The sequence below is a fragment of the Somniosus microcephalus genome, chromosome 17 (assembly GCF_052327205.1).
Source record: "Somniosus microcephalus isolate GS21.2 chromosome 17, FLI_Smic_1.0, whole genome shotgun sequence".
Lineage (NCBI taxonomy): Eukaryota > Metazoa > Chordata > Chondrichthyes > Squaliformes > Somniosidae > Somniosus > Somniosus microcephalus.
This window is the reverse complement of record NC_141003.1, coordinates 28,545,853-28,559,358: the sequence shown is the minus strand read 5'-3', so window position 1 is coordinate 28,559,358 and position 13,506 is coordinate 28,545,853. Positions and strand designations below refer to the sequence as shown.

Here is a 13,506-nt window from a genome sequence, read left to right as displayed (position 1 = left end):
TAGACCGCAGTGGTTTTATGTTAATTTTTTTAAATTTTATTTTTTTTAGTTTTGTAAATGTTTACAGTTGTAGTTTATGCAAGGTGTGACCTAACCCTGATCATCTGTGATGGTTTTATTTTTAAATGGGGGGTTTTAACTTTCATATAGATTGGAATAAGCAGACTAGCTCATGTCAGAAAGGTAGTGAATACCCTGATTGTGTTCAGGATAGTTTTCTGCAACAATATGTCCTAGAACCAACAAATGAGCAGGCCATATTAGATTTACAGGAAACTTTGTGATATCCAGCACTGATGGGACCGAGCTGTTGCCGTCCCATCAAAACTGCCGGGCAAACCAGCGCTAATGTTGAAACATACAGCTCCGTATCTGGCAACAAACCCTGTTGCTTAGCAACAGCTTCTAAACAGTCAGCTGTTCCTTGCAAGCGTCTCTAGCTTAGCAACAGCTTCAGCGAGACCTTGCAGAGCCTGACTGGTGGGGGGAAAAAAACAACGAAAAGAAAAATAACCTAACGAAATGGCTCCTGATTTTTGCCGGTGGATCGAGCATTCCGGACAGTTAACCTCTGGATAAACCAAAGTTTCCTGTAGTAATGAGCCATATTTAGTTAACAGCCTAACTCTGGACATTTATCTAATAGCGATCATAACATAGTCCAACGTAGCGTTTAAAAGGGAGAACCGCAAAACTGCTGCTAAGATTCTAAATTTAGGCAAGGCTGACTTCAATGTGATGAGACAGAAACTGTCCACAGTAAACTGGGCAAATCTGTTAATGGGTAAAATGACAAATCAGTGGGAGGTGTTCAAAAAAGAATTTAAGGTGATAGAACCAGTTTATACCCCTAAGGAGCAAGAGCACTACTTATATAAAAAAAAAAGAAGCAATCAGCTGTGGATGACTAAAGAGGTAAGGGACAACATAAAACCAAAAGAAAAAAGCATACAAAATGTAAAAACTAGTGCAGATCCTGGCAACTGGGAGAGATGCATAGAACAAGAAAAGGTGACAAAACAGATGGGAAGAGCTGCAAAAAAAGTACGAAAATAAAGTTGCAAGGGATAACAAAATCAACACAAAAATTACAATTATATTGGGGGAAAAAGAGGGTGGTCAAGAACAATGTAGGCCCTTGAAAACTGGTAATGGTGATATTGTCAATGAAAATAAGAAATAGCAGACATGTTGAATAATTACTTTGCGTCAGTATTTTCAGTAGAGGAAGAGGATAGCATGCCGGACATCCCAAGAAAGCTAATATTGAATCAGGGACCGGGCCTCCCCAAAATTAACGTAAGCAAAATAACAGTAATGAAGAAAATAATGGCACTAAAAAGTGAGAAATTCCCAGGACCAGATGGTTTTAACAGAAGTAGGGGAGAACACTTCAGATACTCTAACTATAATCTTCCAAAGTTCTCTCGATTCGGGATCCGCTCCTTTACATTGGAAAAGTGCACATGTCATGCTGTTATTTAAGAAAGGTGAGAGAAACCAGGGAGTTATAGATCAGTTAGCCTAACTTCTGTTGTCAGGAAATTACTAGAAGTATAGTGTGACTGAACACCTTGAATTTTCAGCTGATCAGAGAGCCAGCATGGATTTGTAAAGGGTAGGTCATGCCTGACAAACCTGATTTGAATTTTTGAAGATGTGACTAAGTAGTGGACAGGGGAATGTCTATGGATGTTATTTATATGGACTTCCAGAAGGCATTCGATAAGGTCCCTCATAAGGGACTGTTAGCTAAAGTTGAAACTCATGGAATCGAAGGCAAATTAATGACCTGGTTCAGAAATTGGCTGAGCGGCAGGAGACAGAGTAGCGATAATGGGCAGGTACTCTAATTGACAGGATGTGATTAGTGGTGTCTCGCAAGGATCTGTTAGGGCCTCAACTATTCACTGTATTTATTAACATCTTGGATATGTGGCTTTCTATCCAATCGTCTAAGTTTGCTGACAACACATTGTAAGCAGTGTAGATGGAAGCATAAAATTACAAAGATATTAATAGCTTCAGCGAATGGGCAAAACTGACAAATGGATTTCAATGTAGACAAATGAGGTCATCCACTTTGGACCTAAAAAAGGTTAGAACGGAGTGCTTTCTAAATGGTGAAAAGCTAGAAACAGTGGGGGTCCATGTACATAGATCATTAAAATGTCTTGGGACAGGTACAGAAAATAATCAAAGTTTAATGAAATGCTGGCCTTTATATCTGGAGAACTTGAATACAAGGGGGTGGAAGTTATGCTATAGCTATACAAAGCCCTGGTTATACCACACCTCGAGTACTGTGAGCAGTTCTGTGCACCACACCTTGGGAAGGATATATTGGCCTTGGAGGGAGTGCAGCATAGATTTAACAGAATGATATCTGGACTCCAAGGGCTAAATTATGAGGAGAGATTAAACTAAGGTATTCCCTGGAATTTAGAAGGTTAAGGGGTGATTTGATCAAAGTTTTCAAGATATTTAGGGTAGATGGGGAGAAACTATTTCTGCTGGTTGGAGAGTATAGGACTAAGGGGCATAGCCTAAAAATTAGAGCCAGGCCTTTCAGGAGTGAAGTTAGGAAACACTTCTACATGCAAATAATGTAGAAGTTTGGAACTCTTCTGCAAACAGCAATTGATGATGGGTCAATTAATTTTAAATCTGAGATTAATAGATTCTTGTTAACCACAGGTATTAAGGGATATGGGGCAAAGGCAGGTATAAGGAGTTGGTTGCAAATCAGCCATGATCTAATTGCATGGCACAACAGGCTTGAGGGGCTAAATGGCCTACTCCTGTTCCTATGTTCCATTGGTTTGTAGTTGATTTTTAATGGTAATGGCTGAAACATTTGCAACTGCTAAAAATAGAGCAATCTTGTACATTAGACTTTACTGTTCTTTGTTGAAGAAAGGCTTTGTGGAAAATGTTAATCATTTACAGCAACATGCTAAATTGTACTTCTCATTGTGTTATGCAGGAAGTACAGTTTGGCTTTGGCTTTGACAGTAGTTTTTAATTTTGGGGACATTTTATGAAGTGGTTGTACTGAGATTAATTCTTGGAACTGCAAAAATGTTGATCAAACAAAATACCTTTTGACTTGTACATAGTGCCGTCTGATGATAGAAATAGGCAATCCATTTTAGAATGTGTATGGTAGCTGTAAGTATGTAAATATAATTCAAAATAACAAAACATTAGCCTGCAGTTACTGGTTTCAGACCAGTATCTCTGCATGTGATGTGCAGTCAGTTGACTAGTTAACTCCTGCTTCACATAGTCACGAGTTGCACTGAGCTCAGCCGCAAAGGAAATCTGGACACAGCTGCTTGGATGCATGCACAAAGTGTTATTTCCCCAGTGGTTAATGTTAGAAGAAAGTAGACACTGCTGTCTGAACTTTCCGATGGGCTGTCTGGGCACTTTAAAATGCGGCTTTTTAACCTGGCCGGAGTTGTACCGAACCTGATACAAACTCGAACTGGGGAGTTGCATTACTTGACTTTAGTGCACTTTTTTAAATTGTTGTCGGGATATGGGCATCGCTAGCATGGCCAGCATTTGATGCCTATCCCTAATTGCCCTTGAGAAGGTGGCGTGAGCCTACTTCTTGAACTGCTGCAGTCCGTATGATTTAAGGTGCTCCCACAGTGCTATTGGGTTAGGAGTTCCAGGATTTTGACCATGGGGCCATGAAAGAACACCGATATATGACCAAGTCGGGATGGTGTGTGACTTGCACCTTCCCATGCACCTACTGTCACTCAAATGATTTATGCATTTCCTTCTAGGTGTCTATATCCTGATTGCAGCTGGTGCGTTGATGATGATTGTTGGGTTCCTAGGATGTTGTGGTGCAATTCAGGAATCTACATGCATGCTTGGCTGTGTAAGTAGAAATTCATGGTGTAAATGATCTAGTAACGTTGTCCTATGAGCAGAAGCATTCTTGCATACAGGACAGTTTTACACACACGTGTACGTGCAGTTTAAATGATAGAAGTTAAAGGTATAGTCATACCTTTTTTAACTTTGGTCTGAGATGTGTAGAAATGATTAGGATAGGGCTGAGTCTCAAACCCAAGCTACTGACAAATCCACATAGGTTGAATTTCTGTGTGCCCAATACAGAGTGTGTGGTTTTCCCCATACAGACATCCCAGTTATCTATGCACTGTACAGGGAGCTTAGGTACAGGTTGGCAGTAACGAGGCTTAGGGACTCCCAAGTGTGCTTCAGGTCCTACTGGAGTTAGCCAACTAAAACCATACTCTACCAGCCCATCACTAAGCTTTCTACTGCTTGTCCAGCTAAAACCATGCTACCCATTAAGGCATTGACCTAATGGTTATCTGGAGCCTAGTGGAAATGAATCCAGGCCCTTCGCAACAGGTCTACCTTTCTGGGTTCCACTAGGGAGCTCGATTAGCTGGTCAATTATCAACAGTTCCCTTTGGTACTGTGGACCTGCCTGGTTCAGGTATTGAATTACCAAATCTGCCACAGTGTTGACTTGGATATCAGTTTGCACCACCAAGTGTATCATCTTGGAGCCACTTCATCCCCGAAAAGACTCACTGCAGCCAAGAAGGATAATCACTGGATGCCTGTTAGACAACTGATGAGCATGGATTCAAACTCTCTTGGTGGACAGCAGATACTGAAAACTCCTTGCAAGTGGTAAGGTGAGCAGCACATCTCCATCATAAAACCTGAGTGCATTGCTGCCATCCTCCTGACCACAGCATGGACACACGCTTAACACTATACCCCATTGAATGGACATGCAAGAGGTGCAGTCCTTCGGCACCAGTTGCTTGCCTCTCTGCAACCCTTTTGTAGTAGGGATAAGGGCATGTGTGCTACTACCCAGCCTTCAGATAAGATCTTCCACCACTTGTTGTCCCAGGTCTGTTTCGTCATTTGCTATACAAAGAATATCTGCCTTCACCGTGTTAGAAGGGCCTACATCGCTCAGCTGGTGAATTGCCAACCACTGATGTACCAAGCTTGGTCTTCACCAACTGCTTAATCCAAGCCTTCATGAGGGGCTTCGACAGAGTGGCATGTGCACCAATGGGCCAACTTTCCACCTCGCAGGGTACTCCAATATTAAACTGATGCAAGTTTGAGCCCACCCGCCTGAATCATTTCCCCTTTTTCCACCATCCACCTTGGCCTTTCCATCCTGCACATAGGCAGGAGGAACTCAAACACAAAGGAAAACTGTTTGAATATATGTCATATGCTTAACTTGCATTGAGGGAGACCAGAATGGCCTTCCCCTTTTTATCACAGTCCCAAAAGTCTGTCCAGACAGTCCAACCTGGTACTGATGTGATGCCATGCCTCCACAGTTGAACAGATTGACAATACATTTGTAAAGCTCCAAGTGAAGACTGCCCACTTCGAGTTAATATTACTTGCAATACAGTATCTGTTCAGAGGTGGAAGGCTCAGGGGAGAAAATCCTATTCGGAGACTCAGTTGGCTGCTTTCAACTTACCAACTATCAATGCCCTACCCAGGTCACAATGAGATCAGTAAGTAACCTGTCTTGACAAATGTCCCGTGTGATTTCAACAGTGAAAAGTAAGTTTATTCTGAAGGTTGAGAAGTAACTGGAGGGTAACTTCAAAGTACATTTAATAAAAGATTGAACTTGCCATGTTTTCCACTACTGTTAATTGAAAGCACATGAGGGTTCAGGCTAGTGAAGCTGCTCCTTTCACTTCCGTTGTTCTTTCCTCCCTTGCAACTCAGCCTCCACCCGTCTGTCTATCTGATCCTGCATTGTGGTTTCTGTGAACTCATCTGGGCCAATAAAAGTAGCTTTGAAGTGTCTGCAGAAATCTTAAGTTACTGTAGGAAATTGTTTAAACATCAAGTGCGTGGTAAACTTTCTGTAAGGAATATGAGTTCGCTCCAGGGCTTTTAACAATGTACCAGATGAGAAATATCTGGGGGGTGGGCAGTGTTTAGAAAGTGTTTTGATGACTGAGTATCCCGATATTTCTTTGCATTGGACTTCATACATTGTTTGCTATTGAGTCAACAGAAATTTTTCTTGCACTTTACTAAAATGAAATACTCTCTTTGCTGGAGATTTCTGACCACTAACATTTTCTTCAATTACATGATCCAAGCCAAGAATAATGGTGCATTCACACTACAAGTTTAGTGTTGGGGTCGGTTGGTTTCTGCTTCACATCAACACCAAATTTCTGGAGTATAAATTGGGTGACCAGCCCTGAATTAATTTTGAAGTGAAGCAGAGTTGGGGAGCCTCCTCCAGAGAGTCTCGCTCCATTGCTTTCCAGTCAGGACCTGACTCTGGATTAAGGTTGCATTCACACTATAACTGCAGCATTGATGCAAAGTGGTTTGCCTTTAGACGCTAGTTATAGTATGAATGCATCCTTGGCAATATAAACTGATTTTATTTTTATATAGTTCATATGTAATAATCTAACACTCTTCTCTTTCAGTTCTTCTTGTTTCTCCTAATCATATTTGCAGTTGAAATAGCAGCTGGAATATGGGGCTTTTTGAATAAGGACAAGGTATGGATCTATTTCTACTTTAAACCTGTCTGATAGCTTTATTACTTTTTGTGCTGATCAAAGTAAGCGAGGTTGGTACTGGGGAATTGAACACCAACCTGTTTCAGGCACCCATTGTCACCAGCCACTTCCAGGTTTGACATAGTTAAACTTCCTCTACTGCACCATGACAATGTGCCCCGAATCTGTTGGGGCAGGTGCCATTTTTCTATTTCCCACATCAATCATCCAACAACCTCTCTTAAAATTGCCAAATTGCTGAGGTTGGGGCTGTTGGTCCAGAACGATTAGGAACTGGACTGAGATTGTCCAAGCTCTCCCATGTTGGGACTCTTTTTTTTTATAGACAGCAGAGAGAGAAGGAGCTTTCACACCATTAGTCTGAGCTGAATTTAGAACCAAAAGTGGGAGGCCAATGTATAGCCCATGGAACCACTTGGTTCTCCCTCACTTAAAAGTGTTTTTTTTCCAGCATCTCTCTGCACCCATTTTTTATTTTATTTTTTTTTAAACTCACTGAATTGGCAAACTAGAAGGCTTGCTGTGGTTTTTGTTATGAATCTAGGGAAATTCCAATCTCCTTCACACTTTCTTTTAAATTATAAAAATTCAGTGATCTGAAAGCGAACTATTACAACCTGGAGTTCACTCAGCAGTTGCTCAGTTACTGTGAGCCCTAAACAACAAAGAAACCTTTGAACTAGATGGTTGGCACAATTAACTGGAACAGGGTCGAGGACAGAATTAAATGAGACATTTAATCCCAGTAAAATTGAATAAATTATGAGACTACCAAACATAAAGTTATGTACCCCACACAAATTTATTTTAAAATTATCCATAATGAAACTAAAACCTGAGTATTACAGTTTTCATTGGTTGGAGGTAATGTACGGATAACATTTTTATTTTTTCAATATTTGAGTGCCGAAAAGGACCAGGAAGTTTAAAAATAAAAAAAATTGAACTAGTTTCACAATTATTAAAAAACTTATACTATCACTTCACTTCTGCAGGATGTTGTAAATAGGTGTAGTAAATTGAAGACTACAGGGATTTTTTTTAACCTTGTTTTGCTTTATACATTTATCATCTATAACGTCTCATCTGTATTCTATTCATAATGAGGTTTAAACTGTTTTTAATTAAACTTGGCTGTGATTTGAAAAGCAAAATACTGCAGATGCTGGAAATCTGAGATAAACAAAATGCTGGGAACACTGCAGATCAGGCAGCATCTGTCGAGAGAACACAATGCTATTTTGGGTACTGAACTCTTCCTCAGATTTCTGCTTTTTTGGCTGTGATCAAATTGTCTTCAGGTTGTAAAGCAACCAATTTTTTTTTGATTGCAGTATCTATAATACAGTAGGCAACTGTTTTGGCTTGCCTCACATTTTGACCAGTCTCCATAATTGTACAGGTACTTTGAATAAATCACCATGTTCTAATTGCATCATGCAGGTCACTGATGAAGTGAAGGAGTTCTATAAATCTCTGTATAATGAATACCTCGCTACAAAGGACGAGAGCAAGAAAACAGCTTTAATTGCAATGCAGAAAGGAGTAAGTTATTAATCTCCTGATAAATCAGTTTTTTTGATTTGTAACTGTGATCTCCAGTTCTTCTATTATTCAGATATCTATATATCTCTCCTAAAGGTGCATTTGCATTACAAGATCAGTGTCTGTGCAGTGTGGTTTGGCCTTCACGTTGACTAAACTTATATGTAGTATACATCCATGTTGAGGCCTGAACTGGCTTTGGGGTGCAGTGCAGTGAAACCCCCACCTCAAGTTGAACCCTGCATTCAAGCTGTACTTTCAGTGAGAAGAAAAATAGTTTGCATCAACACTAAAGCAATGTAAATACTCCCCAAATTTTATCTAGATTATGGGCTGTATAACGTGGCAACCACCATCACTTCAAAATCATGACTGTAAGGTAGCATTTATTTCAGTATGATAATCAGACCTTCTCTGTAATTTAAGTAGAGTACAATGCCAATTTTCACCAATTTAAAAATGGCCTGTCAATTGAAGTTCCAGTACCACTGAAAAATATTTTAAAATTCATTCATCTCCACCTTCACCAACACACCCACCCCCCCCCCCCCCCCCCAAAAACACAGTTTCACTTTATCTTGTATTGGAAATGTTGCATTTCTGGCTATTTTAAAGCTACTGAATGTGCAATGTCCTTTTTGATCTTTAAATGAGTAACATTCACGTTCTTGAAGGGCAAATGCCAAGAATGCAGAGCTCGTGTTTTTGAAAATACAGGTAGACTATCCTTTATCTGAACTTCCGAAAACCTCTCAAAACCGAAGTTTTTTCGTTCAGCGTAAGTCGTGCGCACGACATGACCAGAGTGGCGCACGACTTGAGCAGGGCAGAGGGTCACAGAGTTCCCTCCTGGGTAGGAGATTGCAGGCCGAGCCGGGCAGTGTGAAGGAGGTACTGGGAGAGTGAACCCAACAATACAGCGGCCCGTCCGATATTCTTTCTTCCCCCACCCCCCCAAATTTCCCAGTCTTTTAAAATACCTTCTGAAAACCGAAACTCAGCTGGTCCCAAGGCTTTCGGATAAGGGATAGTGTACCTGTATATACAGGACATGGTAAGGTGCAAATTGAGGTTTTGTTTCAGAATTGGCTCTAAGGTTTTGAAAATCTGAAGTTGCTGAAGGGCAACATTGGAGATACTGAGTGGAAAATTTTGGACAAATGTAATATTAGCTGGTGAGGGGAGAGAATAAACCTCTGAAAAAGATGAGTATGAGCTTTAGCAGAAGAACTGGAGTACATTTGCAGTCCTAGCATCTCCAAGTTGCATCATGGGGCTAATGGTATGTCGTGCAATGGCTGTTCTAGTGCAGGTGCAACATCTGGATCAACAACTGGGGTCAATTAAAGAATGTGCAGGGATGCCACCACATGTAGCAGAGACACACTTGCATCTCTCGGCATAGGCTTTTTTGACAGAACTTTGATCATCGACCCCTCACTGGACTAGCTCCACCCTGCAAAATAAAGTACGCAGTTGTGTACGTTTCATGTGTCTGCCTATGCTTGTGCTGGGTGGGTAGAACTGGATTACAGCAATAAATGATTTGAGGCTCAAATACAGTAGTGAGGTTTGAGTAATTAGTCGTCTAAACTCGGAGGGGATCGTGGCACTAAGCGATTTTAATAATAAATGTGGAAATACTTGTGGTTGGACGGATGTCACTTCTCTTGTAAATCCTGTGTTGTAATGTGCAGCTTTGGTTCTCTTGAATGCTAAACTAAAATGGTATTAGCTGCTTTCCAAAAATGAGAATTTACGTGCAATTGAAAATTTTAAACTTGATATGTTGTCTTTGTGCTAGTTATGTAACACAGAAGTTGTTTTCTATAATGTTTCTGAGAAATTCTTATTTTAGCTGAACTGCTGTGGAATGGCAGGAACACTGGAAGTGCTTATTCGAGATACTTGCCCATCTACAGATATAACTGGAGAGCTTACTAGACAGGTATTAAGATTTGATTTCCTTATTTTGGTTTGTGTGATACAGTATAGGTTTAAACTTGTACTTTTATACATCAACAGTAGCTTTTTTAAACTTAATTTCCTGTAGGGAACTTGCTCTCTACTAAAAGCAATAATTAAATATAAGTGCCTGTTTTGTTATATGTGGCTCTGAAGAGCCTACCTAAAGCCACCTACTCAACCAGAATTATTAAACTGCAAATGAGGGTACTGGTGGGTCAAGAGGTAGATGGCTAAAAACAAATGTGCTCTCCTGAAGCAGGAAATATTTCGGGGACAATTTTACCTTAACCCGCCCATCGGGGAAACTGACTGGAATGGGTGTAACTGCTGGCTTTGCACCCTGCCCTATTTTACTCCATTGAAGTCCATAAGTAATTTTGGGTAAGGTGTAAAACCGATCCTGTGGTTTTTCCACCCAGCGAGTTAGGTTAAAATACCGCCCCACCTCTCAGTTTCACCAAATAACTGCCAATCCAATTAGATTAACAAAACAGCCACACTTGATTGTCATCTGCTGGTAAAGCATAGAGGTGCAGTACAATTGGCTGCAAAGTCTAATGAGGGTGATCTGTTAAGACACCTGATCCCAAACAACAGTCTGTTAATATTAGCTATGCTTTTAGTTTAGTCAAATAAACTTGAGAATTACTGAGCAGTCTGGGCCTTTCTCATCTAAAATAATCTGACTCCACTCTGAACAAGGAGGTGGTGCTGGAATAATAATGTCCTAGAAGTGGATTAGGATTTTTAATGCTCTGACTCAAACTCAGCAGTGACACTTGCTATTTTTTTTGTTTGATAGTACTGTTCCTAACACTAATGCGTAATAAATGATTTAAAACTAGTTCCACTGTTGATCTTTAGGGAGGAAAAAATACTCTCTGGTATCATGGTAACACTTCAAATCCCAAAGACTCAATGGGGTGAAGGGAGACTGCCATATTCTGATGGAATGTCCTGTAGCTTAATTTTAAGGAATTTGCATTGCAGAAGTGCAGGTAACAGTAAAATTACAGTTGTCCCACTGTTGTATGTGCTTGGCAATGTGAAACATCTGACCTACCCTTGTTTTGGCAACAGAGATCTACATTTACCTGGATCTCCAGATCTACTGCCAGCACACCAACCTTTTAAATGCACATTGTGACAAATTGTCATAGCATGAGCATGTGTGACATGCTGACCCAGCTCAGCAACTGTTCCTAGCTTGTTACATGTAGCTTAGGGCTTTGTTGAACAGTATTTCCCAGCGCCATTTGTAATCCCAAAATACATGAAATGGTTTGAGCCTCAAGTTCCGAGTTGCAGCTTTGTGAGTTGGCGGGTCCAGAGAAGAACCAAAAGAAATGATGCCCAGGGCAAATCGGATGAGTTTTGAGCAAAATTAAACACGCTTAAGTTCTGCAGTCTACAAAGAATGTTTAAAGGGCTCCTCATTTGAGATATATATTAAATCAAATCATTGATCCAGAATATTGAAGGTTAGTCATGGTATGAATACATGTGAATATTAAATGGAAAAAGTACATTTTAAAATCGTTTGGTAATTTTTTGGAATGACCTACTGCTAAAAACATTGTGGAGTCAAAGGTTTTAGAGAAGTTTGAAATCTAGTTGGATTCCAGGCAGGAATGAAATATTAGAAGCATGAGATTGGATAGGCTGAATGGCTGCCTTGACTTTTCCTGAAACGTGTTCCACTTTTTCCTGTCCTAATGTTCATATTACAAATTCTGCAGGTGTACTTGTTTCCACGTTAATTTAGAGAGGGTGGAGTTTATTTGAACATTCCTTGAGTTAAAAGTGCTTCATCTGCTTTATCTCTCAGGAGACTTGGCTTGTGGGCAAATTAAGTCCTTCCACTTGCTGTTAGATTTTTCTGTTCGTATAGCTAACTTTTTTTTTGGAGGTATGAGTAAATTTTGTGTGTGTGTGTGTGTGTATATATATATATAATATATATATATTGAATATATATTGACACAGCAAGATTGAATGGGAAATGTTGACACAACAATATACAATGGGACATATTAAAGAAGGAACTTGCATTTATATTGCACTTTTTACAGCCTCCAGATGTTCGAGCGCTTCACCGCCAATGAAGTACTTTTGAAGTGTTATTGTAATGTAGAGATGTGTTGACACAAGTGCAACCAAAAATTGTAACGCAAAATAAGATTTGTGGAGAGGTGTATGCCCTACTGAAGACTTTTTTAAAACCTCTCGATATATTTAATGTGCATACAGTTTAAATTATGCTCTCTGGATAGCCATGTGAAACACAGCTTTATCCAAAGTGATAAATGTACAACAGCCTCAAGTTTAAATTAAATAAACTCTTGTAATTTTTGATTTTGTGTGCAGTCATGCTTGACGGCTATTGAAGATATATTCAACACGAAGCTTTACATCATTGGGGCAGTTGGGATTGGCATTGGAATTGTAATGGTAAGTAATGCAGGCTCAACACCAGCTTTTGGAATAGATAGCTCGATTGTGACGTTTCACTTCAGTTATGGAACAAAAATAGTAACACTTTGTTTCCTTTCTCCAGATTTTTGGCATGATTTTCAGCATGGTGCTGTGCTGTGCCATCCGCAACAGCAAAGAGATGATTTAAAGAGTGGTTAAAACAATCGTGCCATTCAGTAATGGAATGCCTTTTTTGCCTAATATTTGCTTCTTTTTGTTGACAGCTTAACTTTAGTAAACTTAATTTTTTCACACTTTTTGTATTCAGTTTAAAATCTCTGGATAACTTAACTTTTTAAAAAGACTTCATCTGTTTAATATGTTCACTTTGTTTAATGTTTCATTGTTTAACAAGTTGAGAGAAATTCAAATATAAACTTTGAAACCTGAAGTTACCAATAATTTTAAAGATATATATTTGTTGTATCTGTTTAAATTGGAAGTGTTTGAAGTTCTAGAAGGGATGCCGACTTTAGATTCAGAATTTTGAGATGCTGAACTAGTTAAGCTAATAGGTATCACAAATGTTAATGTTTTGTCAAATTGTGATGACTCAAAAGAGCAAATGCTTATGTTGAATCTTGTCCTTACCAGAGTTTAATAAATTCTTTAAAGTATTTTGATTGTAAAGAAAATGAGAAATACAACTTGTAGATACCAGATTTGCCATTTTTCTTTGAGAAAATAAAGTTGAAATTTGAACCTTCAGAAAATGACTCTTTTTGAATGTATAGAAAGGAAACTGGTATGGGGAAAGACATTATTTATTTGGCCTATCAAACACAATCCTTCCATATACTCTTGTGTCCTCTGCCCTATCTATTTAATTACCTGAAGGGAAAGCCTTCTGTATAAATATCCCCCAAACGCCAAAGATAATTGAGCAAAAGCCATAGTCATAATGGCACAGGAGGAGGCCATTCGG

At 39.5% G+C, this 13,506-nt stretch overlaps 1 protein-coding gene across 1 annotated transcript in view; it reads left to right on the top strand.

The window, feature by feature from the left end:
* LOC147105603 (CD9 antigen-like) overlaps nt 1–13,294 on the top strand; it is a 33,618-nt gene extending 20,324 nt beyond the window's left edge. The window contains exons 3-8 of the mRNA XM_086010146.1: nt 3,801–3,898; nt 6,498–6,572; nt 8,037–8,138; nt 9,997–10,086; nt 12,474–12,557; nt 12,664–13,294. Of these exons, the coding sequence (XP_085866272.1) occupies nt 3,801–3,898; nt 6,498–6,572; nt 8,037–8,138; nt 9,997–10,086; nt 12,474–12,557; nt 12,664–12,729 (515 nt within the window). The 3' untranslated portion in view covers nt 12,730–13,294. The remainder of the gene's footprint in view (nt 1–3,800; nt 3,899–6,497; nt 6,573–8,036; nt 8,139–9,996; nt 10,087–12,473; nt 12,558–12,663) is intronic.
* Nucleotides 13,295–13,506: the final 212 nt, after the last annotated feature.